The 26782-nt window shown below is 53.2% G+C and overlaps 1 protein-coding gene across 15 annotated transcripts in view; it reads right to left on the bottom strand.

Moving 5' to 3' along the window:
- The window catches only part of MYT1L (myelin transcription factor 1 like), a 427147-nt gene that overhangs the window by 99385 nt on the left and 300980 nt on the right, over positions 1 to 26782 (bottom strand). For all 15 annotated transcript variants that reach the window (XR_008418137.1, XM_053891207.1, XM_019435814.2 and 12 more), the window contains exon 9: positions 11612 to 11964. Coding sequence is in view for 14 of the 15 variants with exons in the window: in XM_053891207.1 (XP_053747182.1) it covers positions 11612 to 11964 (353 nt within the window). In the remaining variant the exon portion in view is untranslated. The remainder of the gene's footprint in view (positions 1 to 11611; positions 11965 to 26782) is intronic.

The following is a 26782-nucleotide window of genomic DNA, read 5'->3' as shown; positions in this document are numbered from 1 at the left end:
ATTCTTCCCAGGGGCTGGGAGGGTGTAGGGCCATCTCAGGACAGAGCTGCACGCTGGCTCTCCAGTCCCCCCCCCCCCCCCCCAGGTCGCGGAAAGAGCCCTCTATGTTTCCGTAATTAATTCGTTTCTCATTTTGCTCAGCAGATGCAGATATGGTCTGATTCTACTTTGCCTTGTTTTTTCCTTTCTCTTCCAAACGACGAGACGTTTGTCTACCATAACCAGCTGTCTGCGGTCCTGAAACTTCAAGCACCAGATACGCACGTGAACGTGACACGGGCACAGGACCCGTCCCCGGGCGGCTAACGCTGCCGCGGGTGGCATGAGGCGCCGGCCACAGCCACATACCCACCAACTCTGTGGCCACGATGAGGATGAAGATGTGTTTGAATTTGTTCATACGGACTAATGAAATACTCAAAGTCTCTTTCAATTAAACGTTTCAAGTGAGTGACTGAAATCTGACGTTCGATTCCCCAGTTGATTGTGAAAAAATATTTAGAAGTAGTTGGATTTTGCTTTTAACTAAGGAAAGTAGATACGGCATGCCCCAAGTGATCTTCCCGCACTGTGTAAACGAAGCAGGGTGGCCCCAGGCCCATGTGGGAATCGGGAGTTCTCGCTGAGTTTTTGGGTTGGGTTTTGGTTGTTTCCACTGTGGGAGGCTGGTGCTGACCAGTGCGGTCTCGGGCTCTGGTGCTCTGTGTGGCCTGTCTGGGGGACCTGCTCTCGTGCGCCCCCAGCGGGGGGCTGCTCACGGGTCCCAGAGGGGACCTGCTCTCGTGCGCCCCCAGCGGGGGGCTGCTCACGGGTCCCAGAGGGGACCTGCTCTCGTGCGCCCCCAGCGGGGGGCTGCTCACGGCTCCCAGAGGGGACCTGCTCTCGTGCGCCCCCAGCGGGGGGCTGCTCACGGGTCCCAGAGGGGACCTGCTCTCGTGCGCCCCCAGCGGGGGGCTGCTCACGGCTCCCAGAGGGGAGTTGCTCATGAGTCCCAGAGCTCAGGGGGCGGGGGCACCCCCGAGATGGCCTCGTCCTCGCTGGCCTGGCGCGCTTCCTCACCTGTGAGCTGCAGGGGGAGAAGTGGACTGACGCTTCTGGGCTGGGTCACGGATGGAGCCTCCTCGGAATCTTGGGCACTTTCGAGGGGCCCCGTCCGACTGGGCTTCACTCTGGGTTCCTCCAGACAGCGGTTTCTCTGTTCCAGTTGGTGCTAATCACCGGTGAGATGATTTCGGTGAACTAACTACCTGCCATCAACCAAAATGTGTATTTCCAGCCCTTTTTTTCTGAACTGCGTGTTTTCCTTCCGGGGCTGTTTCTGGGCCGTGGCCTCATCCCCATGAACATCTGTACATTGGCTCTGCGCCTTGGTGTTTGCCGCCGTCCATTGCTTTTGTCTTCGCGGTCGGTCCGCTCTGCGCAGCGGGAGCGGATGCCTCCTGCACCCGGTTAGGTCGCGCCTGCCGCCTGCCGGCTGGGGTGCCACGCGCTCCTGGCTCCTCCCCTTCGTGAACACGTGCAGGCTCCCCGTCAGGTTATGAGTATCTAGGTTTACTGACCTTGGCCCCTGTCACTGCCCTCAAGCTTTCCTTGGAACTGAATGACAAGCATTTCCTGTGCCCCCGCAGATGTCCGCGGCACAACCTAAGGGTGACCGGGTGGTGCCGACTCTGGTGGGGATTTGGAAGTACTGGTACTCGGGGCCTGGGGGACACAGACCCGGTGTTGCTTACTCATTCAGCAGCTACTTATCGAGCACTTTGTAGCGCGGAACAAGGGACCAGAGCCTAGTCCTGGCGGCCTGGAAGTGACACCGCGGGTGGAGGTAGGTGTGCGCCATGGTGTCGGGTCGGGGTCTGTGGGATGAAGAGGAACGGGGCCTCCCAGGGGCAGACGGGGCCAGGGCGCGGCGGGCCTTAGGTGCACGGTCAGCAGAGCCCCCGTGAAGCTGAGTTTGCGCCAAGATCGGAGGAGAGGAGACAGGTCACGGGATGGGCCCCAAGGACGAGCGGCCGGCGCGCAGGCTGCTGAGACCCAGGAAGCACGTTTTTAACATTTTGCCATTTAATTAATTTAAATTGATTTCATACTTGGTCAATTTGACTGATGCACACATAAATAACCGTGTTTGGCTACGGGCTACCATGCTGGCAGCACAGGGTCCGAACACGGAGAGTCAGCGGGAGCTGAGCTCTGATTTCCATCTTCGCAGCATGCGCGCGGGCACACCTCGTTTTCTCGGGCTTCCCTTTATCGCAGATACTGCGGGTTTTACAGACCCGCGGCCAGCGTGTGTCGGGTACCTCCGTCAGCACCACTGTCCCAACAGCATTCGCTCACTTCCTGTCTCTGTCACATGTGGGTAATTCTCGCAATATTCCAACCTTTTTTGGGTCATTATTATGTTTGTTATGGTGATTTAGAAGCACAGATGACGGCCAGCGAGTTTTAGCAACAAGGTATTTCTTAACTGAGGTGTGTCCTTTGTTTGTTTAGAGATGCTGCTCTTGGACACTTAGCAGACTACCGTGCGGTGTAAACACAACTTGTACCTGTACCGGGAAGCCACACAGGTCCCTGGGCTCGCTTTATTTTAGTGGTCTGGAATAGAACCCCCAATATCTTGGAGGTGTGCCTGTGCATACGTGTGTATCTAATTCATACACATACTTGCATAGCACAAATTTTACACGAACCATCTACTGGCCGATCACTGTGTGTGCGCGGACCAGTTCTGATGGGTCTGCAGGCCACACGGCTCCGTGAGCCCTGGACCCTGGATCGTGATGGATACTCTGGTCCTGGGCACGAAGCCCGAGAAGCGTTCACTGCTTGTCGCCCTGACTCCTGGGGGCGAGTGCTAAGCTTGTGTTTTTTTGTGAGCAAACCTCCAGTGCGTGCAATGGGTCCTGGAATATAGACGGGGCTCCGAGAACGTTTGTCACCCAGTGAATGAAGTCAGTGAGGAAAAGCAGAGCTGGTGGGCAGACACCTCTCCCGATCATCACAGGGCCGGCCCCGGAGCCCTCAACCTGTCTGCTGTGGGCTCTGCCCCTCATCCCGCCTGTCAGAGAATTTGGAAGTCCCGGGTCGCACCTGAGGTCTCGTGTCGGATCTTGCGTTAGACGGCGAAGCCGCCCCACGTGCTGGCGGGCGGGAGGGGTGGGAGCACAGGTCAAAGCACCCATTAAAAATCATTACAAATTGTCTGAGGACTATGGCTGTCTCATTAATTCTGAATGCTGTCCATTCTTTTTTGTTAAATTTTTTTATTTGAGAGAGAGGAGAAAACAAGTATGAGCGGTGGTGGGGGGGGGGGTGGAGAGAGAGAGTTTTAAGCAGGCTCCACGCTCAGTGCAGAGGACTCGATCCCACAACCCTGGGATCATGACCTGAGCCAAAAATAAGAGTTGGACATTCAACCAACTGGTGCCCCTAAATCTTGTCTATACTGCAAGTGAAACCATGATTGGAAAATTCCCATTAAGCTAAGTGAGATAAACTGAAGGAAAAATAAGTTTTCACGAGGGACCCAACTCACATAATAACTTGTAGAAATCGTGAATTATGTTTCTTTTTTAGAGTGATTGTTCCTGAGGATCTGAGCGAGTGGAAAATGGAAGAATGACGCTTTGAGGGCCTTTCTACTTGATGACATTTTGGGTATCTGGCTTATCTAAATTTCGGCTTAAAACTAAGGTAGTCCTATCGGCCCCTCCCCACCAGAGAAGGAACTATAAGAAGTCAGTATCTCCCAGACTGAGACAGACTGACACATATTAACCACACTCTCTCCCTCCTCTCCCTCTCTGTTTCTGTCTCTTTCACACTCATAGACACACACACACACACACACACACACACACAGAGCTCACAGAGTTTCTAAATTTTACAGAATGGGCTGGAAAATTAAAGGTACTGCTCCAATTGGAAGGTTTGATTGGGACGGAACCTGAGAGTCCCTGTTCTCTGTTCCTACTCGACCATGGTTAATCCCCACTGGATGGAAATAATCTGGTCTGTTTGTAAAGGCCCTTGGCAAACAGCACGACAGCTTTCCAGGGACCTAAGTTCAACAATCTTCAGCATCTGGAAGTTTTGTTGTTTTGGGCCAAATCTTTAAGGCTCTACCTCAGCACGCGACTTCTAATTCTGCCATTTGTAAAGAATTGTAATTTATATTTTTTCACGGACGCACTCAGGGGACCCCATGCACGTCTGGATGTAGGGAAAGCACATACGATTTTTTGTAAGAGGTGTCACCGTGCTGGGAGTCCCTCACGTTAACGCAGTCCTGATAGGCACAGTAGGCTTGCTACCCACAGCCGGGACCTGGGGCGCAGAATCACGGACGAGCCCGAGAGCGTCCCTGAGGCCCAGCTGCTGCGTGTAGCTCTGAGCTGCTTGCCCTCTCGGGACCGCACCTTCTCTCTGCTTCCAGACGAGACAGCAAGGTGAATGATGGGCCAGCGTCAGCCCCCGAATCCTCGGAGGGCCCACTGACAGCCAGTGGGGGCAGTGAACTGCCTGGTGCGATAGGGCCACCGGGGCTAGAAAACACCCCTCACCCGCTGGGCTCTTTTCTACGCTTTGAAAAACTGGCGTTTGGAATAAAAATTATGTTAATAAGACAAAACAAATATGCTGGCGATTTCTTCAAGTGGACCTTAAAACAAACCGAATGAAAACATATTAAGTCTGTTGGCTCGTGTCTTTTATTCCTCCTTACTATGTAAAGACAGGTTTTTCCCCAGTACGTCATGCATGTTGCTGGCATCTTAAACATACATGACGTTACAACCTCAGCAAGATTTGCGGTTGGGATTTACTTGTCTGCAAATTCATGAAATATAAGCCCTAGTTATATTTTATACTTGTGCAAAATTAGCTTGCATGAGGGAAGTTTAATTTTTGTCACTGACTTCTACCTGCAAATGTCTAACTCTGTGCTCACTCATTTCCAAGTTACAGAGCCACACCCTCCCGTATACCTGCGTGGGAAGCCTCCTAAAATAAGGCTTTCAAGGATGGAGGGAAAGATTAATTTTTAAGATGATATAAAATCACCATATTCTTTCTCCCAGCTCTGTCCACAGCCGTTCTCAAGTTGAAGCCTTGCATACTAAACACATCATCTTTGTTTCTATGTTGGTCTCAGAACTCATTGCTTTTTCTGCTGACTGCAGTGGAAAACTGGTTTGCTAATTCCGATTTTCACAGTCTGTCTGTATTTCAACTTGCTTCCTCATCAGGGACATTTCCCCGAGAACGATGTAAGAGGATAATTGGCTAATCAATATGAGAACAGCCTCCTGAAGGGAGTTTGGGGAACTCAGCGGCCACAATACAGACCCCTCATCACCTTCCTTCTGCCTTTGTCTTAGAGAAATTCAAGCCCGTCTATTGCAAATTGTCACGATGTTCTAACAACGTGGGGCCAAGTGCATCATCCTGTTTGAAAGAGAAAATACCTTGGAAACTTTGCAATTAAAAAACAATGTTTCTTCGAGGAGGAATTTATACAGGGTGGGTTTTGCTTTGGATTCCCTTCGAAGAAAGTGGAGTTATTGCATAGAATGCTCTGTTAACAGCTCAACTGTTTCACGTGAGGGTGGTGGGAACAGTCCAGAGCCAGACGTGAAAGGCTCTGACCACCAGCGCGGCGTGGCGATCTGAGCAGAGGCCGGAGGAGAACCACGTGCAAGCACCCTGGTCAGCTGTGCACCTGACACGGTCATTCTGCACGTGGTCCGCTCGCTTCCCCTTGCCTGCAGCGATCAATCACACACCCGGGAGGTTCTCACCACCATGACTCACACTCCCTCCAAACCACCCAGTTCCTCCCTGGCTGTGAGCTCTCAGGACCGGCACGACACATCTGTAACCAATCCACATGCAGAAGAGGGGCTTTGGGAGCCAGACCACCCTCACGGCAGGAAGGCATTTGCGGTCCGTACCATCCGATCCAATGGCCAAGTGAATCGTCCCTCAGAGGTGAATCGTCCCAGGCAATCCCAAGATTCAACCAAGAGTAGTACAGAAAGGACTCTATTTACTTACAAATGTATTTAAGAAACAGAATGTTATGAGACGGTAGTGTTGGAGATGGCCATGAATGTGAAAGTTCTCTCTAGTCTTGGAAGCAAATCGCTACGTTCTTCCCCACGGGCAGATCCATATGAACTCCTAAGGATACGCATATGCACGCATTGACTGTACACACGCATATGTGTGTGTTTATTCTTTAAAGCTGTGTTCTTTTTAGTGGGGTGACCTATGAAAAAAAAACGTTAACTTGTTGGGCATTAAATGACCATTTAATCTAAATTTCTCAAATCATAAGAGTCTGAAAAGATATTTACCCCAAGATCTGCAAAATCTGCTATGAGAAAAATCTCTGACCCTTGAACAATAACTTTCTTACTTCTAGTATAACAAGGGAGCGTTCATTTAATGAATGCAGATTAGACCATTACAGTGTATTGTGAAAATAAAATTCTCCAGGCCACCTGGACAAAATATAATTTTGATTAATCAAATCTGAATTTAATGTAGTCTGAAATGAATGACTCAGATATTCTTTCCTGTTGTTCAAACAAGCAACAAGTGATAGAAAGAACATGAGCCCCTGGTAAGAAAACACCTCAGGAGAATCGGACTGCGTATCCACCACTTACTGGAAATCGTCGAATCTTTCTGAGCCTCACTTTCCAGGGAGGATGACAGTGAAATGGTATCTACCTGTCTCACGTAATCACTGAAGATCCAACACAACCCTGTATGTTGACACACCCGCCGGAGGTGTACGTTAGAGGCAAGATTTTGTTCATACGTAACTACAGTGCCAGAGGCTCCTTGGAATTAAAACAGATATCTAATTTCCAAGTTATAAATAATGGTCCTTTATGGACAATGGGCTCCTCTGTAATAATGTGGGGGTTGATATGCATTTATTTTAGCTAAAACAAAATCTCTCAAAGCGCACAATGCAGCTTATAATAGAGATGGGATTGCCACACTGGCTGAATGCATAGTGGCATCCCACTGGGAGAAATGGAGACTTTGCACCTGCTCACATGGTTAACATCAGCCTGTTTGGTCCATGTGGCCCCATCATGGTGCCCTGCTTTCTTCACGTTAGATGGTGGTCTGCTACTTGTGGACGTGCTCGTGTGTGAACCAGCCTCCTGGCACCGTCTGGAATGTTCTCCTCTCACTATGGCATGAGTGCTTTGCTTCTCTGTTAACTTAAGTCACTGTCTGTGCTTCTATTTGCTGAGATAAAGGCACAATCCGCCTTGGAGGGAATATGCTGACCGCTCGGGGATATAACGGTCACCGAGTAAAGCATGGGACATGAAAGGTTGACTTCAAGATGGTGACCCAGAACTCTGGTCACCAGACAAAAAAGGTACACCCTGTTCCTAGCTTTTCACAAATGTATGATTTCTGCCAAATCCATTCAAGGAGTGGACAAAGGCTTGCAATGTGGGATGCCCTGTGCTCGGACTGTGTTTCTCATGGTAGAGATGTTGTTATCATGGCGGGAGCTCACACATATTGACAGCGATTTTGGCATTAAATTTACCAGTAAGGTAAAATAGAATGTATTTGGTAAGTGAGGACATGAAAGCAGGAAGTTGACAGACGTATGCCTTTCAGAGTCCTGTTTCACTGAATTAAACATAGCTCAGAGTTTGATCATGTAAAATGAGTGCTTGCTCAGCAAAGCACCTGGCTAACCGGAGTCTCGGACCATGTATTATGGGGGTGCGTCCTCCAACGGAGACTTCCTGTATAATAGAGAATCTCGGTGAAGCCGTCTCTAGATATCAGGCATCTAAAGGGATTTCTCAGGAAAGATACTCTGGCTTGGCTCAGAAATCGAGCAAAGCGTTTGGTGCTTTCCTGCAGAGAACCAGCAGTGGTCAGAACCACAGCGGAAGGTCCTTCATGTGGACCGTCACGGTTTGGTCGGAGCGACTCCTCGGGACCGAGGATTTGCGGGAGAGCCCATCTGAAAGGGGGTGGGTTGTTACACTTTACTGCCGAGAACACTCAGTTCATCGGAAGTATTTGTCTTCCAACGAAGCAGATAGTCTAACGATCTCGTAACGCTTCACTGTGGCCAAACCCTTCTTTAGTGGTTCCAGGGGATTCCTTTACAGTTTACACAATAGATGATTCTAGAAGGTGCTTAGCTGGGGAGCTGGATGCCGAATATGAATTCTGAATCTATGAATCCAAAAATTGATTATTTATTCTCTTAACGGGCATTTGCTTTCCAGAAACCAATTCCTTGTATGCTTCAGATTCAGACTTGATGTTTGCTGAACATGAGGGTGCCAGTCACCGTGCTAGGTGGGTTGTGCAGTTAACCACTCTGGGGCTGCGATATACTCACGCAGCTGTTCATTTCGTGGCTCCATCACACATCCATTTATTATGCCCACTTACTTGACTTTTTCTAGAACAATGTCACTAGTTTTGACCTACTATCTCACTTTTTAAAAAACAGTTATGTTCTAGGCATTCAAGTTAGAATAGTAATTCAAAAAAAAGTCCATCTAGTCACATTCTAAAGCTATTCCAGTAGGGCTCTACTCTTTCAGAATATGTCACTTTGTACTTTTAAAAGTAGATTATTTGAAAAATGACCCTAAGTAAGCTAGAATTGAAAGTTTCATTGTAGCAAACGAAGACAGGACCTAAGATCTGGTTCAGACCCTTGGCTGACCGCACATGTACGAACCTCTCCTGCCCGACTCTGTCACACACAACAGCCGTACCTCGGACACTGACGCCTGGCGCCGGGCGGCGCAACCTGGGCACGAGGAAGAGCGGGGCTGTGCACCATCTTTATGAGAAGCCACAGTCAAGTCACAGACCATTCGCCAGCTTCAGCAGATAACGATTTCACCCCAAACTGCGCACGTTCCGTACAGAGTCCATAAGGAAGTTGCCAAATTCGTCTATTTTCCAACGTCCCACACACTGTGTTACATGGAGCCCCTGTCTGTCATCCTCCGCGCGCAGCCCTGGTCATCAGGTCGGTGACACTGGGGCGCGGGCACGGCGGGGCTGCTGCCGCCGGCACGTGTGTGTGTCCCGATGCGCCTGCTTGGACTGTCTCCACGCCTGCTCTGTGATGCCACAACAGGAGCAACAGTCTGGGAGCCCACGCTGCAGTGTGTGTGTGCGTGTGTGTGCACACGTATGCACGCAGGCATACATGGACATGTTCGCATGTCTGTGTACATGGAACAATTGAGGATTACTTCCTAAAATCCAGGTTTCCTGGAACAGACTGTTCCTTCCGAAGGGGGAACGTGAATTTCTGTCCGCCACGTGGGATTAACAGCAACCGGCTCACACCCGCCCGGCCCGAGACAGCTCCCCACACTGGCTGTCCAGCGGTCCACTATACCGAGAAATTTGCTCCCCCCGAATTCAGAGTTTTGAGGAGCTTTGATCCCAAGGAAGAAGCGTAAGAGAAGACACCCCCTTTACTTTTAAACACGTTTGGCATTTCTCTGAGTCAAACTCTAAGCCAGTGAAGACTGTATGTATCTACATTCTTCAGAAACTTACTTTTTTCTAGAAAAGGAATGAGTTTTATAAAATGATTATCTTTGATGTCATAGTTTGAGTCTGACACCGACAGAAAATTGGATATAAAAGCAAAACCACTTAAATGCATCGCCCGAAACACGTTCAGCGCCCCGTGCGCTGTGCCTTTTCAGGCACATCTCACGGGAGCCGGACACCTCAGGTCAGAGACACGGGTCTCAGATGCGAAGCAGATGACGGATCGATCAACTATTTCAGCTCAGCGGTTTCTAATTCCCACCCTGGCCCGTGACGAAAGGTAAAGCCTCGGTGATCAGCAGACAAGCCTGACTCCGGCAGCCGGCGCCCTAGAGGGTCTTGCAAAGCTCCCAGCTGCTGGGAAGGCGAGCGGGTGAGCCTTCCCGGCAATGGTGGGGCTACTGTCACTATGTGCTGGGAAGAGCATCCAAGAAGATGCCGGACGGAGACCGGGTGCGCCGCCCTAGGTTCCCGGACGAGGGAGCCGAGACAAGTTAATCAAGCGCGCGCACCGTAAAGGCCACGGCACACTTCCGTCACGAGCTCTCTGAACCGTAGCTCGGGGGAGTCGGCAGCTACCCTCTAGCAGGAAACGGAAAGGGATTCTTTAGAACCAGGGTAACGACACGGGAGTGGTTGTTTGTCTCAGCCTTGACCAGGCAGACGCAGCAGGCGAGCAATCGGGAGTGAGTCCTGAGCACTTGCTCCTGTGCCTGTAGCTGCAGCTTCACCTGTGCCTGCACCTGTGCCTGGAACTGTATCTCTGTCTGTGCCTGTGCCGGGGCCTGACCCTCCACCTGCACCTGCACCTGCGCCTGCACCTGCGCCTCCACCTGCACCTGTCCCTCCACCTGCTCTACCTGCGCCTACACCTGCACCTCCACCTCCACCTGCACCTGTGCCTCCACCTGCACCTGCACCTGTGCCTCCGCCTGCACTTGTCCCTCCACCTGTGCCTCCACCTGCACCTGTCCCTCCACCTGCTCTACCTGCGCCTACACCTGCACCTCCACCTCCACCTCCACCTGTGCCTCCACCTGCACCTGCACCTGTGCCTCCACCTGCACCTGCGCCTCCACCTGCACCTGCACCTCCATGTGCACCTGCGCCTCCACCTGTGCCTGCACCTCCACCTGCGCCTCCACCTACACCTGCACCTGTGCCTCCACATGCACCCGTGCCTCCACCTGCACCTGTGCCTCCACCCGCACTTGTCCCTCCACCTGCGCCTCCACCTGCACCTGCGACTCTACCTGCACCTGCGCCTCCACCTGCGTCTCCGCCTGCACCTGCTCCTCCACCTCCACCTGCGCCTCCACCTGCACCTGCGACTCTACCTGCACCTGCGCCTCCACCTGCGTCTCCGCCTGCACCTGCTCCTCCACCTCCACCTGCGCCTCCACCTGCACCTGCGACTCTACCTGCACCTGCACCTCCACCTGCACCTGCACCTGTGCCTCCACCTGCACCTCCACCTGTGCCTCCACCTGCACCTCCACCTGCGCCTCCACCTCCACCTGCACCTGTGCCTCCACATGCACCCGTGCCTCCACCTGCACCTGTGCCTCCACCTGCACTTGTCCCTCCACCTGCGCCTCCACCTGCACCTGCGACTCTACCTGCACCTGCGCCTCCACCTGCGTCTCCGCCTGCACCTGCTCCTCCACCTCCACCTGCGCCTCCACCTGCACCTGCGACTCTACCTGCACCTGCACCTCCACCTGCACCTGCACCTGTGCCTCCACCTGCACCTGTCCCTCCACCTGCACCTGTGCCTCCACCTGCACCTGCACCTCCACCTGCACCTGCGACTCCACCTGCACCTGTGCCTCCACCTGCACTTGTCCCTCCACCTGCGCCTCCACCTGCACCTGTGACTCTACCTGCACCTGCGCCTCCACCTGCGTCTCCGCCTGCACCTGCTCCTCCACCTCCACCTGCGCCTCCACCTGCACCTGCGCCTCCCCAATGACACACTGGCCCCCATCACCACCGGACGCGTCACTACTATTTTAAAGATTACCATTCTCGTCCTCCTCCTCGTCGTCCTCCTCCTCCTCCTCGTCATCCTCCTCCTCGTCTTCCACGTCCTCCCCATCCTCGTCGTCATCGTCCTCCTCCTCCTCTAGCTCCTCCTCCTCCTCTCGGTCGCCTTCCTCATCCTCCTCGTCCTCCTCCCTGCGCTCGTCCTCGTCCTCCGAGTACTCCTCCTCGTCCTCCTCCTTGTCATCCACGTCCTCCGAGCCCTCGCTCTCATAACACTCGTCCACCGAGGAGCTGTCGGCTTTCACGGCGAATGGTTTCCGCTTGGGAGCAGGCTCTTGGGGCTGCTTATCCTGCGTTTTTCTTTTTTTAGCCAAGGGGCAGCCATACACGCTGTGTAGAGACAGAGAGAGAAGACCTGTGTCACTATCTTTGGAGGTTAGAGCACGGGCGCCCTGCAAGAGAGCCAGGGCTTAGTGTGAGTGCCACCCACACAGGCGCGGGCAGGGTCTCGCACACGCTCCTGCGTGTGCACAGCCTCGGTGCCAATGCTGCAACGGCGACGGAGCTCCAGACACCTAGTCACCACACACACATGCCACCTCCCAGCCCCTTGTCCCGGCCATCACGTAGGGACGCACACCCCATGGCGCTCAGGAGGACGGTTTGTGACACCCCTCACAATCGACAGTCGACCACACAAATCCTCTTTCTTAAACATCTTGCCAGATACACATTACGTATGATGTGTTTCACGAGAAGAATTAGTTCATGCACAGTATATTCACATATCCCCTCTTCTGTGAAATATGACAATATATGTGTTGTGAGAAAGCTTTGGATGTGTTTGTATCTGTAGATGCTGCCGACAAAATGGTATCTGTAAACTAACGAGCTACTCATAGAAGATGAGCCACAAATGCCTGCTGGTGAGAACAGCCGCACAGTTTAAATTGATGAAGAACACTGTCAGTCCCAACGTTACGGAAGAAAGTCAGTGTTGTCGGCAGCCATCCCTAAACCCTGCTGAAATCAGTCCAAACCTGGGCAAGACCCCCGGAGCAGGACCTGTCTTCCATAGAGGGCAACTTTCCAAAGTGACTTTGCTATTACGGTTCTTGTCTTCCTGGAAACCCCACGATACACCGCAGGAATAAGGGGGAGAGACACAGGGCACGGATGCTGTGGGAGCCTATTCCATTGTCGAAAATAAGACGTGTGGTCTCCGGTGCTGACTGAATGCTTTGGGAGCACTGTGATAGGCTTACGTTTAGACCTGAGATGAGAAGTATCCAGTCTCACGTGGACCATCCAGTACATGCTTATTTGGGGAGGATCCTTGGGGCTGGGTGCTGGGCCCTGGCGGATTCAGAGGGGAGAGGCATAGATATGGACCGGTGAGGAAGACTGTGTTGGAGCCACTCAGCACAGGTGACGTGTGTGCCAAACACGTGGCATGTCACGGGCACACAGTAAAGGGCTGTTGAATGGATAGGTGACGTGTGATAAATGCTATGATAAATGCATGTTGAGGGCGTCCCGTCGAGAGGGTCAGGGGGTCAAGGGAGCTCGGCCATGCTCCAGACAAATGAGGCTGGGGCTGGGCTTGAAGAGGTTGCACGAAGCTATGGAAACATATTTCAGGCAAAACAGAGACTTTGTGGGGCACTTGGGGGGCTCAGTCGGTTGGGCGTCCAACGTCGGCTTAAGTCATGATCTCACCGTCCGTGGGTTTGAGCCCTGCGTCGGGCTCTGTGCTGACAGCTCAGAGCCCGGATCCTGCTTCACATTCTGTGTCTCCCTCTCTCTCTGCCCCTCTCCCACTCATTCTATGTCTCTCTCTCTCTCAAAAATAAATAAACATTAAAAAAACCCAGAGACTTCGCAAAGACGTGAACACAACGAAGAGCACGATCCGTGCAGAAAATGGAAACAAAAACCAAACACAGAGTTTAGAGTGTGCAACGGTGGGGCCAGTAGGATTGTGTCTGGCAAGGTTTAGGAAGGGGCAGACCGGCCTGGGGACCCATCCAGGAGGGGCCTGGAAGGAAGGGGAAGGCGAGGCAGTCACTGTGCTGACCTGATGTCCGATGAGGGTCCCCAGAGCCTCTGCTGGACGCACAAGTCTCTGATAGGCACTGTCCCTCCCCACAGCGAGACTTAGGTCCATGGTTGAGGGGTGGGACGGGCAGACAGGATGCACTGTGTCTGGAAGATTATGTGCGTGAATGGCTTGTGGGAGGTGTCACAGAGTGAGGGGCTGGGGAGACATTTGACGTTGTACTTCAGGGTCCCAAGCTGTAAGTGCACATCTCACACACTTGCTTCGGGGATGGAAGGGTCACTTCTGTAGAGAGGTCAGTGCTGGGCACACACGCAGTACTCATACTTGGTGCCTGCTGTTGATTATCATGGTGATTTTTATTCTTACTCAGGAATTGGGTGCTCAGCAGGCATGTCCCTCTGTGTTTTGGACACTTACTGTTGTGCTGTTTGTCACTACCGTCAACAGTCCCCAGACCATCTGGATGAACGGCATGAGCGAAGGGGTGGCCCTGACACTGTTTCCTGGAGAATTATTTCTTCTGGTTGCTTGGGTGCATCTCATGCTCTAGTAAAGACAACGCCATTCATCGGGGGCCCTGGAGGTCGCTGGCATGCACTGGCTCCCAGAACGGAAGGACTTCATTCCTATCCAAGTGTGTGACCGCAGTCAGTCCCCTTTCCAGCGTGGATGTCCCTTTCTTCATCTGTAAAGCGAGGGCCACTGGGTGATCGCCAAGGCTCCACCAACCCCAGAATCCCAGCACGATTGGTCATCTGCCTTTTGAAACTAAGCATCTCTTAGAACATAATAATCAAAGCAAGAATAATACTTAAAACCCGAAAAAAAACCTGAAGAGAACATATATTGGTCTCTGTAGCATTTCTAAGATGAAACAGAGTTCTGAGCTTTCTTTCGTGCGACTCTTTCCACGGACCGGGAGACCGGGTCCGTGGCCTCAGACACACAGGCCCAGCCGCCCCCACCTTGCTGTCCACCCCCTCGTGCCCAACGACCACCTGACAGTGCGTCCAGCCCGAGCTCCACACCAGCCAGGCTTCTCGGAGATGGCGGTCGGGGGACTCACTCATGGGTCCAGTCTGTTTGTCCAGATAAAGGATCAGCGGTAGGTGCTCGTGCCAGGTCGGCCCACGACGTTCCGGGGCGTAACGACTGTTGTCACCTGCCCGTGAGGGAGCTCTGTTCTGCACCAGTGCTACCCGCACAGGGCACCAGGCCTCTCTCTGACCGTCTCTGACCGTCTCAGGTTCATCCGGATTGCTAGGAAGTGACGTAAAAACGGCTGTCTGTGCTGTTCAGCGATGCCACCCACAATGTTCCGCTCCAGCTGGCAGTGGGGACTCCTTCAGGCAGGGTGAGCCAGCACTGCGGCCGGGCTTCGTGCCCTGTCCCCCGCCCGTCCACACACACCTACCTGCCTCAGATCTCCTGGGGGCCTGCCTGCTGCTCAGACCTTAAATGGTAGGGCAGCAACGTTCAGAGCGGGCAAGTGGATGTTATCCTTAAAACGGATGTTGCAGTCAGAAGCGGACACAACTGGCCTTGGCTCTGCCCAGACGGGCCCCTGGGGTTGTGGGAGGTGGCGAGTCTGGCCAAGAGGACACCTGAAAGTGTGGGGTCTGAGCTGGAGGTCGGGGGCTCCACCCCGAGGGGGGCATCTGGCCCTCAGGACAGCTCCTCCTCAGACGTCTGCCCCGTTACCCCCGCAGGTGCAGTGGTGACGATGGAACCACGGCCAGGCACCCATCTGCCAGTGCCCACCGTGGCCCCCTCTCCTTTAGAGCCCTGCGGGGTGGCCAGCGGGGCAGTGGAGGAGAGAAAAGGAGGAAGAGTAGAAAAATCGCAGAGTATAGACAGTGGGAAGCATGGGGGTGGGGGCGTCAGGGCAGAATGAGAAGGAGGAGGGAGTCGGCCACGTTTGTGCCCCATCACACCTGCGCCTCACGCAGCGGGTTCTGGTGTCAGCGTGTGACACGTTGCGCAGACAGCCTCGGTGCCGTCAGGGAGGCGACGTGGAGGGAACAGCACGTCCGGAGCCCCGTGTTCCTGTCTCGGCTTTGTTAACACCTGGATGGGCTCCTGGACTCTGGCTGGGCCTCTGTTTACCTATCTGTGCAATGAGGGGGTTGCCCGTCCCTTTGCTGTTCTATAGTTTTTATTGCTCAAACTTCCTGAAGGTTTTCCTCCTCATTGTGGTCTGCTCATCTACTTCCATTTAGTTCCCTGTGATACATTTTGGAAACCATTTCAACTAAATTCCTGACTGTTGGAATTAGCTGGCCTCAAACGTCCGGTGCCTTCTGCTAATTCACATGGCTCGATGCTCAAAGCCTTTTCCTCCGTCCATTAGCGTGAACCGTAGGTCAAAATCACGCTTACCGCAAACACATTCCGTTGCCCCGTTCCCTAAGTGCCCACTTTCAAGGTGAGAGCAAAGTCCCAGCCCATAAGACAGATTTCACTCACGCATCAGGCAGCAGGTGGCCCGGATGCCCGGTCTACGGGACCCAGTGGCTTGGAACATCCCTCCACCGAAAGAGAGAGTCTGCACGCACAGGAAGGGCGGGTGCTGCCCTCCTCTACCCGGCAGGTGCTGTGGAAGTGAGCGTGTTCCACAGCCGTGTTGTGCTCCATTCACCCAGGCTCATGCCTATCAGCCACGCGAGTCTTTCTAAGAAGACAGCAGAAACCCACGGTCCTGGAATGTCTCCAGATTGTGGACGCCAAATGGAATCAACGGTGGAGTCCTGGGGGTAACTGAGAAGCTGGCGCCGAGGTGAAGCACCAGTTACACGAACGCAGCAGGTGCACGGCCGGCCCTCCTCCACATCCCCGCACGCGGGAGGGCCCGAGCTCAGCCGACTGTGTGGGGTTCACGTTGTTGCTTTGGTCCCCGATTCTGTTCCTCAATAGGACAGGTGGGCCTCCACCAGCTGTGTATTTCCCATGCTGGCCAGCGGAGGCTTGCTGCTGATGGTGGTCACGGAATATTGCTTGAATGAACAAACCATGGTCTCCTCCATTTATTAAAAATGAAAGCACTTACTGGGGCCCCTGGTTGGCTCAGTTGATTAAATGTCTGACTCTTGATTTTAGCTCAGGTCATGATCTCATGGTTGGTGAGATCGAACCCCAAGTCGGGCTCTGCGCTGGGTGTTGAACCTGCTTGGGCTTCTCTGTCTCTCTCTGTCTGCCCCTCCCCTGCTTGTGGTCTCTTCCTCTCTCTCTTCCTCTCTCTCTCTCTCTCTTCCTCTCTCTCTGCCTTTCTCTCTCTCTCTCTCTCTGCCTTTCTCTCTCTCTCTCTGCCTTTCTCTCTCTCTCTCTCTCTCTGCCTTTCTCTCTCTCTCTCTCTTCCTCTCTTCCTCTCTCTCAAAAGAAAAAATGAAAGCACTTATCACGTACTGGTGTGATTATGGGTTCTCCTTCATGACACTGAGAAAATGGCCTGTGTTTAATTGATTGTTATATTCAGGGCTGCAGTATCCAATATAGTAGCCCATAGTCATCTATGGGTTATTTAATTAGCATTAAGGAAAATTAAAAAAATGGACTCCCCGGCCACACTGCTCACATTTTAAGGGTCCAGTAGCCGCAGGTGGGTAGTGGCTGCCATATTGGTGGTTTCCATCACCACAAAAAAAATTCAGTGGACAGATCCGTGACGGCCATCTGGGACACAGTAGGTGTTCATCAGGTATTTGTTGAGTGAATAGTGGCCACTGGCTACTGCAGGGAAGCAGGGCAGGACGGGGCAGGAAGGGCTGAGCTTTGGGAGGTAGCTCAAGATCCCAGAACTCCGACGTCAAGAAAGCTCATTCTTCTCCAGTCGCTCAAGGGAATGTGTTCTGTGTCACTGTAGCAAAATCAGATGGATCCGTCTATGAGGGGCAAGGCCGATCCCGGGTGGAGATCCCAGCGATGCCTGCAGACGCCCCAAAGCAGAGCTCCCCGCACGCTCTGGCAGGCTCACCTAACGGCGACCCTGGACGCCAGATCCCCGTCTGCGAGGTGTCGACAGGCTCTTTATGTCCTGCGTCCGCTCCTACTTTACAGAATCACAACCTTTGGAGATGGCGACGGATGCTCTTCTGGTTTTCTCCCCACAGTCGAACCCTCAAAGCACTAGTAATGTGGTGACTCAGGGTGACGGTAGCTCATGTGTTTGAGCCCCGCCGAAGGCCTTGAAGTTGCAGAGGGAAGAACTGTGTGCCGTTAGCGGGGAGTTTCCCGGGGCCCCCACGTCCTGCGAGCCTCGCTGTGCCGCTCACGTATGCCCGGAGCGTCTCCGCCAGTGCAGCTCTTACGATCCTTTGCTGTTAGCTTGGCTTAAGCCATCTTGAGTCTTTCCTGTCACGTTATTCTAGCAAATTGGTTACCTGGCCGCAGTGAACACTTACATTTAAAATGTTGTGTATTACAAGCTCTCAGGGCTGGTTTCTGTGGGGTTTTCAGTGGCCTCTTGCTTGGTGTTTTCATTTATCTGATTTTAATATAAACAGAAGGTCAGGTCTCAGTAACTGGAAAATGGGCTTGGCGGCATGTTCCTGGTCCAGCCCTGTTGCATGGCCTCTGATGAGAGAGGAAGGACTCGGGCAGGCAGGTCACGTCTCCCAACATCGAGGGGAGGCTCGCGAAGCCACAGCCACTTCACAGACGCACGGTCGCTGTGTATGATCGCTGTTTCACGGATGACACCTTTCTTGTATTGCCTGAATGGCCTCGGTTGTGTCAGGGCTAAAATACTTATTTTGGAATCATGTAAGTCATATTTGCACATGATTCTGGAGCCCTGAGTTCAGATCCCAGCTTGGCGAATACGGCACGACTCACAGAGCCCTTACCTGCTGTTTTTTAACATCTTCACAAAAATGAGCCCACTAACCCCTCACGGCGACGGTACACGATGACGGGATAGAAATGATTATAATTCCCTTTTTGTGGGACGGAGATCGTGAGGGATCTTCTGAAGGTCACACGGCTGAATAACATTGAACAAAGTACTTGAGAGTCCCTTGTCCCCACATCTTGCCTTTCTGGTCTCTAAGGACCAAGAAACCCTGTCCCACTTTCTTATGGGGCTGTGGTCAGGATCCATGAAAACAATCACACACCTGTTCCTCTAATGTCTATCACACGGTGAGCAAAAAATACGTTTTGCTGAATGAATTAGACAGAGTGGCTCCTTTGCGCATTTGTTCAGAGAATGTTTCACTGAGCAGCACGGACACAGTCCCCAACTTCACAGGACATGAGCAGAGAGTTGCCTGATGGACCGGACGTGCTGTGGGGCAGGAGACAGACAGACACCTGGGAAGGATGGGCCACACCCACACGGATGGAAGAGTTCAGGCCATGTACATGGAGAGGCGTGTGGACAGCCGCAGGTGCACAAAAACACAGACAGTACTGGTCACACCTGTCCCTACTTCTCACTCTCGATGCCCAAACTCTCCTTCGGGGGGTCAACTCTGCACACATTCCACTCCGTTAGGAACCCCCCACCTCACCCTGGAGGAACCTGTCCTGGACTCGTCTAGCCTACTCTAAGTGTCTGTCCCTAGACCTCTGTCCCCCTGGGAGCCCCAGCAGCCTCCTCCCAAGGACGCCCTTCCCTCACCTGTGCTGGGTCCCCTGCTTCTGGACCCAACATCTCTGTCCTCCACTGTCTCGCGTGGGTGCAGCACATGGTCCAGGAGCTCACGGAGGAGGCATGAGAAAGGGACACGCGTGAGACCCTTGCACGTGTGCAGGTGTCTGTGTGCTGCCCACAACCGATGGTCCGCCCAGGAATGCAATTCTAGGTCATATGGCATTTTCCTCGGTACGTCTGCCGCTTTCTTCCTTGTGACCTAGTTCCTTGAGAGCCGGTCAAGAAGTCCAGTTCTGTTATGAGTTTTGATCCTCTGTATGAAGCTGGGCTTCTGAGAGTCTTTGCCAGTTTCTCTGGCGGGGGATACATTCCCACGTTCTGGGCCACGCGCTGCTGTGGAGTCAGTTCAGGGAAATTTTTTACTTACTTCCAGCGCTATTTTATCCTTACTGTTTTCTCTGGTTCTGGATTGCTATTATTTGGCTGTTGTGCTTCCGGAGCCATCTCTTGTGTTGTCTTATCTTTTCTCTGTTTTCCCCCAGGGTTTTGTCCTTCTAACTGGACAGTTCCTTCAACTTTACCTCCAGTCCTTCTCTTGAGTTCTATTTCTTGCTATCTTTCATTTTCCTGAATTTCTTTGAGGTCCTAATTGTTTTCTCATCTTCCTGTTTGAGAATATTACACCTTTGCAGGGAAGATTTTCTCTATTTTCTCCGGGTTGTTTTTTCTGTTGCGCTGTTTCATTTTAGAGGCTTTTCCCCGTGCCTGGTCCTTGGACGTCCCCCACACGTGGGGCAGGACTGCGCTGACTGCGGGTCTCGGGTGCGGCCGGACCAGGCTGCTTCGTCAGGTGGTCCGGCAGGAAGCGGCCGTTCCTCCCGGCAGGCGACGTGCTGGGAATCCAGTGTGGAGACTCCAGGGTCTCGGCATTCCTTGCACAGATGCCCACGCAGCCCTCCCCTCAGCAGACAGTGACCCCGTGGCAGTGACCGGTGACCTCGGTGACAAACTCTGTGCTTCATTCTCTCCAGAGAACATTTTTTTAAGCTGATCCGGTCTCGGGGGTGAAGAGTTGGCTCATCGGCTCTGGGCCCGGAGCGGCACATTGGGGTGGCTGCTTCTACCCACGCGTAAGACCAGTTTCCCCGCTGTCAGGTCCATCGTCAACACGTCCAGCCGTGCCTGGTGCCATCGATTCGGGAGTTCTAGAGGATTCCAGGGTTCAGGTTTCGTCAGGGCCACCCGAGGTTCGCCTGTTGTTAGGGGCCGGGCGTCTGCTAGAGCTCACAGTACTCAACTCTCTGCTCCTTCGCCTCCAAAATTCTGGTGCTGTTTCTCCTTCCCATTATTTTTCCCAGTGTCCTTTTGCCTTTAAGAACCAGACTCTTGGCCGCTGTTTTAGTGAGGTCTGCAAGGCGGCCCGAGCTAACAAGTGTGTTCAACTCTTTCTGGAACTTGGACATTGTCTACTCAATTTTCTTTAAGTTTATTTATTTTGAGAGAGAGAGAGACAGAGACAGGGAGTGAGTGAATGGGGGAGAGGCAGAGAGAGACAGAGAGAGAGAATCACAAGCAGGCTCCACACTGTCAGCACAGAGCCCGACAAAGTGCCTGTTCCCACAAACCGCGAGATCACGACCTGAGCTGAAATCAAGAGTCAAACGCTTAATCGACTGAGCCATCCTGGCGCCCCGACTTAATTTTAAAGAACTTAAAGAATATGGCTCTGTCCTACCTATGTAATTTTATTTTGTTTTTATTTTTTATCATTGGCTGCCTTTTCTTTTCTTTTCTTTGTTAAAGTTCACTCATTTGTTTTTGAGAGGGAGAAGGTGTGCACGCGCACACGAGCGGGGGAGGGACAGAGAGAAACGGAAGAGAGGGTCCCAAGCAGGGTCTATGCTGTCAAGCGGAGTCTGTGAACCGTGAGCTGAAACCAAGAGCCAGACGCTCAGCCAACTGAGCCACCCAGGCGCCCTTCCCGTGTATTTTAGATCCCGCCACATGGCCCTGGAGCTCTGGTGGTGGCTGCCTGTTTCCCCCCACTCTCCGCCCGCAATCCCATGCCCACCCATGACCGTTCCCTCTTGCTGACCCTTTGAAATCCGTCTTGAGGTCCACCCTCCCGTAAAGTCACTCCTGACCAGTCCAGAATTCAGGACTCTCTACTTTTAGGAACCATCTGATACCTTGCACCAATCTTGTAAACCACCTTATTGTGGTCTTGACTTTTTGAGATGCATTTCCCTTATCATCTCGATTCAACTGTTTTCTCCTTGGCTTAGGGACTGTGCCGTATAGTTAATTGTTCTCAATCCTCTCTGTGCCAAATGAAGGAGTGGGTCTTTGATACGTCTGTTTCTATCGATCAATATTATTGGCACTTTCAGAACGGGCCCACCAGTCTTAGACTTGATTTTACCAGCATCTGGCTTTCAACAAAATGTGTGCTCTCTCCTCTCCCTGTACAAAAACAACATTTACTATCTTTGTCATTGACGAGACTAGAATGTTGAGAATGTTAGGATAAAATTACCCCAAGAACCAGGCTACCTCTTGGCAGTGAGATTAGAAAATTAAACCGCTTTGTAAATCACATAGACTTTTTCTATTTTAGTTAAAAATGTCAAGCGGTTGATAAGGTTTCCGGAAGGGGCTGGTCCATCATGAGCTAGTGAACTGCGTGCGAGGAGATGCTGCTGACTACGGTAACACTCTCAGGGCGGTAGGGTCTGGAGGAGGTAGAAGCCTTAGAAATCGCCAAATCCATCTTTCAACCTAGAAAATGAAGAAACCGAGGCCACAGGGATTCAGTGGTGTGCACGGGCCGACGCGTGGGGTGGCATCAGACCAGACTTTGTCTGCGAGCAGCTCTTCCGTCGGGCACCACGCGGTAGAGGCTGACGCCAGCCAGAAGCAGCACCTCCGTGTGGGGCCCTTCCGCACCCCGCAGGCATCCCGCCCGCACCGGCCAGAGGAGGGCGTCCCCGGAGAGAGCCGCGCACGCAGATACCAGCGTCGGCTTCTCTCGACAACGCGGCAACTTCAACTTTGTCTTTCTGAACATTTACAGGCTGACGCCGGCCCTCTTGGTCTGAAGGGCGCCAGGTCACACGGAACATTAGCAACGGAGGCCACCCGGTCCGCATTTAGTCCAGATGAGGAATTTAACGCTTGAGGCGGCAAGTGTGACAATTCCGTTAGTGAGTGGCTGTTCCGCGTGGTACCGCCACGGGCACTCAGTGCCGTGGTAACGCTTAATGCGGCAGGAAGACTTGGCACTTGGCACCACCCACACCGGAGACGTGAAATACGTCACACTGATGCGGCCGTCCCAGCTTCCGTGAGCCGCGGTCAGTAGGATACGCAGGAAGAACTGAGAAGCGTGCCACTTGCAGGAAGAACTGAGAAGCGTGCCACTTGCATGATGGCACCGGGCACAAGCGTGTAAGACAAGGCATAAAACAAAGGGCTAAAGATGTCCTTCCATCTCTTCCCCAAATACATGCTAGATTATTCTTCAGGCGCAGTAGGACACGATACTTTGTCTTCACGTGGTTGCTCAGTTGCGAAGTATTTAAAATTCTGGTAGTTGAGGGATTGAGTTGTTTACAGATTTAGTGTGGGAATGCAGGTGATGCATATGAATGTCTGTGGCTTGTGTCTATCATAGATGTACATTTTATGTACACACACGTGCACACACATGTGCTCGCACACACATACATATGCACACACATGCACACACACATGGATACACATGCACGCATACAAACATGCACACACATGTGCTCACACACATGCACACATACCCACACACACCCACATGCATACACACACAAGCACGTGCACACACATGTACAATGCTTGCCCGAGATGCACATATGCACACATGCACATACACACGTGAACACATAATGCACACACGTGCACAGACATGTGCACACACATGCAACACACGCCTGCCTGCATATGCACACACACAAGCATGCACACACAGTACACACGAGTGCACACATGTACACACATGCACACATGTGCACAGTGCACATATGCACGCACACCCACATGTACACAAGCCTGCATGAGACGCACGCATGCACACAAACACATAATATGCACACACGTGCACACATGCATGTGTACACACGTGCACACACATGTACAACGAGCACACACACGAACACATAATGTGTACGTGCACACACGTGTGCACACATGTACACACGAGCACACACATGTGCACACACACGCACACACACGCACACTCCAGGCAAGATACGCCCTTGATAGAAATTTGAAGCTTCTTAAATATGCATTTTCTAATAAGCAAAATATATAAGCTTTTACTCCACATAGGTTTTCAAAAGCTGCTCTACAGTTTCGTCGACAGCAGGCTACAAATAATGAGCCTGGAAATCTGGTCGTTATAAAGATTTAAGAATGTTTTCTTCATAACGTAGCCTCGATTTTAGTGTCTGTGGCAACGGCTAGTTACAAGCTGTCGCCGCTGCACATTTTTGCCGAAGAGCAACCTTATCCCCAAATCCATCTGCGTTTGGGGCTCTGCCCCCGGAGCCGGATGATATCTCAGCTGAACGCAGCTATGTTCATTCCCGTTATTTCCGTCTCCGAGTCCAGGAGGCGTGCTGGGCCTGAGGAAGCACACGGCAGCTTCTTTATTGCGTGACTGCCCTGCTCACGACCCGGCCCAGGGTGTGTATGTGGCGCAGCCACGTCCCCGTGCAGGTGACTCTTCGTCACAGAACACCACACGCGCGGCCGTGGGTCCGCCACTCATCCTACCACCTGCTCTCCTCCCTGAACTCAGACGACGAGATGCTACGTTCTCTGTGGCAGGCTGCTGTCTGCTTGGACAGGCAGCCTGCTTGCACACGGTAGCCGAGTGAGAAGCGCTGGGGGGCACCCTGTTGGTTTCACACGAGCCGGAGTGAAATCTCACGGGAAAGGTGCTCTGAGGACAAATTCGGGGCCTCCGCTGTGCCCCTCCTCTCAGGATCTCTCCTGGATCCTCTGAATGTGGCGTCTCTGTCCCGTCTACCTCCAGCTTGCTTGTCTCTGTGAGCAGGGAGGTGCCCTCAGGGGACACGGGGGTGCCCTGTGTGGCTGCGCTGGTGGCTGTGGTCTTTCAGAGTCCCCAGCCAGAAAGGAGGTGCAGAAGTGGCTGGCGGGGGAGGCGTGCTGCACGGTGCAATCACACTGCTTTATTTAGGTGTGGTGTCCCTGGGAGTCTTGCTTGGGTGTGAGGTCCTGGGGTGTGTGTGTATGTGTGTGTGTGTGAGGCAGTTCTGTCTCTAACTTCCTACACGGCGGTCCTCACTTCTCTCCTCTTGCTTTGAAGCTGCTCATGTGTTTAGGCAACAAGGAGGACTATCTTCCTGGGCACACCTGCCAGGGACCTGGGCACACCTGGCTGGGGTAAGTCCTCGGTGTGGTTTGTCTACTTATGTTTGTTTTATTGAGCACTTGGCTCATTTGCAGAAAGACACGGGATGTTTTGGTAGCAAGGCTCTAACCCTCCCCGCGGGTCCCCCACGAGCGCTAACAAGGGTAGGAGGCTTCCTCATCGGCCCCAGCACTTTGCCCCTCCAAAGGGGACAGGCTTCCGAAGCCGTCTTCAGATGCGGCTGGACCCGCCGAGTTCACTGCATTCCGGGTCTCATCCGGGTTGTAGAACTTCTTTCTTTTTTAAAGAAACTCAGCACTGCTGCTTTTACATGGTGCAGACACCCTGCTGGGGCCTGGGGAGGAGGGAGCCGCGCGTGGGGAACGCAGGAGAGGCGCGCGCACTGGCCTTCGACTCCGTACTGGGTTAATGGAAACGGTTCTGCCGCGAGGCACTTAAATCTGTCTCCATTTTTAACAGTAAGGAGACAGGAAGTTTTTCCAAACTGCCGACCTCTCCTCCCTGTGAGCAGAAAAGTAAATCTTAGTCGTACAAATGCAAAGGTTCTGAGACTGTTTGTTCCAGAAATGGATGCCGGTCTGGGACCAGAAAGCTCTTTACTGACGAGTGGGTCTGTCCTTAACTAGGGTCTGCGAAAAGAAGGCACCGATCAGATCCTCAGCACTTTCAAAGGCGTCGTCTGCAGCCGGGGGCCACAGACCAGGTGTGTCTGGGGGTCTGGAAGCACCGAGGGGGCTGTGTCGGGGATGCCCTTGTTCCCTGTGAGACTCTCGCCGGGCCAGGGGGTCGGGAGGTTGCCGAGGCCCCTTCCTTGTAGGATCCCGTGTGTTTCCTTGAACAGTTCCCACGTCAACGCGGTTCCTCACATGTTTTATTGAAATAACAGTCTCAAAAATGTAAAACTCCCCGGCGCTAAAAAGAAACGAGTGAGGGCCGGTGTGTATAGCACGGATCTGCTTGGGGATGAGTTTCCCAGAAGCTGAGACACGGCAAGAGAGGTCAACAGTGTCACATCAACTTATTGCAAGAAAAACAAACAACAGAAAAACCAGAACCCGAAGCAAAAAGGCCGGATCCTACAGGCCGTTCAGAGGTGCGGCTCCAATGTGATGTGCCCGTGGGCTTCCTGGGCCGCACACAGCACGACGTGGCCCTGACCCAGTGGCAGCCCCGAGGGAGAAGCCTGAAGCCAGACGACCCCGCCTCTGCCCGTATCCGGCCCTTCCCGGGTCAAGGGCTTTGCCGTCTGAAGGCTGGCTTGGAGAGGGCAGAGGGGGCTGGCTGACAGTCCTGGCCGTCCACTGCACGGTCTCAGAACGGTCCCTGCAGAGGCCGGGCCCAGGACTCCCCGAGCGGGGACGTCAGATTCCGGGACCACAGCAGGCAGGTCAGCCTTTGGCTGGAGGCTGAGAACCCAGAGTAATTCCGTTTCTCCGGAAATGACTCTCGTATAAAAACAATTTCTCGCCGCTGGCTGAGAACAATGCACGGGCTTCGCTACTTCTGGTCCTTCCGCCGCATCGTGACAAGAAAACGTAGGCCGCCAGCAGATGAGCCGGTGAGCTCTGTGCTGGGCAGGCCGGCGGGGTGCGCACGTGATTACCCGGCGGTGCGGCCCCGCTGGCTTCCTGCCCCCGGCGAGGGCAGTGACCCTGCCGCACGTGGGAGTGCCGAGGGGCCCACCTGGATGTGCTCGCTTACCTTCTGAAAGATGCCCGCGTGCCCCAGACGCGAGTCAGTGTCAGACGTGGGACAGGCCCGCCATTGCAAGGGGCGTCTGCCCTCAGGTACCTCCACACAGGCCGGAATCGCTAAACTGGGAACGGCAGTTGGGCGAGCGAGTGGCCGCCTGCGAGTCCCCGTGCTCTGAGCATCACCGGTTCTGTTCCCTGCGCCTTGGCGGCGAGCGGAAGGACCCTCATACGTATCTCCACTTCCTGGGCCGCGTGGGTTCTGTGAGCCACCCCTGAACCCCAGAACCTCAGGGCCGTCAGATTTCCGTTGAGCTGGAAACAGAAGGCACCAGAGAAGGGCACGGGGCGCAGGTGGGAAGGACTGAGCCCAGAGCCGGCGCACAATTCTGGTCCCCGGGCCCCGAGCTCAGTGTCTCCAGCTCCCTGGGGGCGAG

This window comes from Panthera pardus, unplaced genomic scaffold (genome assembly GCF_024362965.1).
Source record: "Panthera pardus isolate Hobbes unplaced genomic scaffold, ASM2436296v1 HiC_scaffold_26, whole genome shotgun sequence".
In the NCBI taxonomy this organism is placed as follows: Eukaryota; Metazoa; Chordata; class Mammalia; order Carnivora; family Felidae; genus Panthera; species Panthera pardus.
This window is presented reverse-complemented; position numbering and strand designations above follow the sequence as displayed.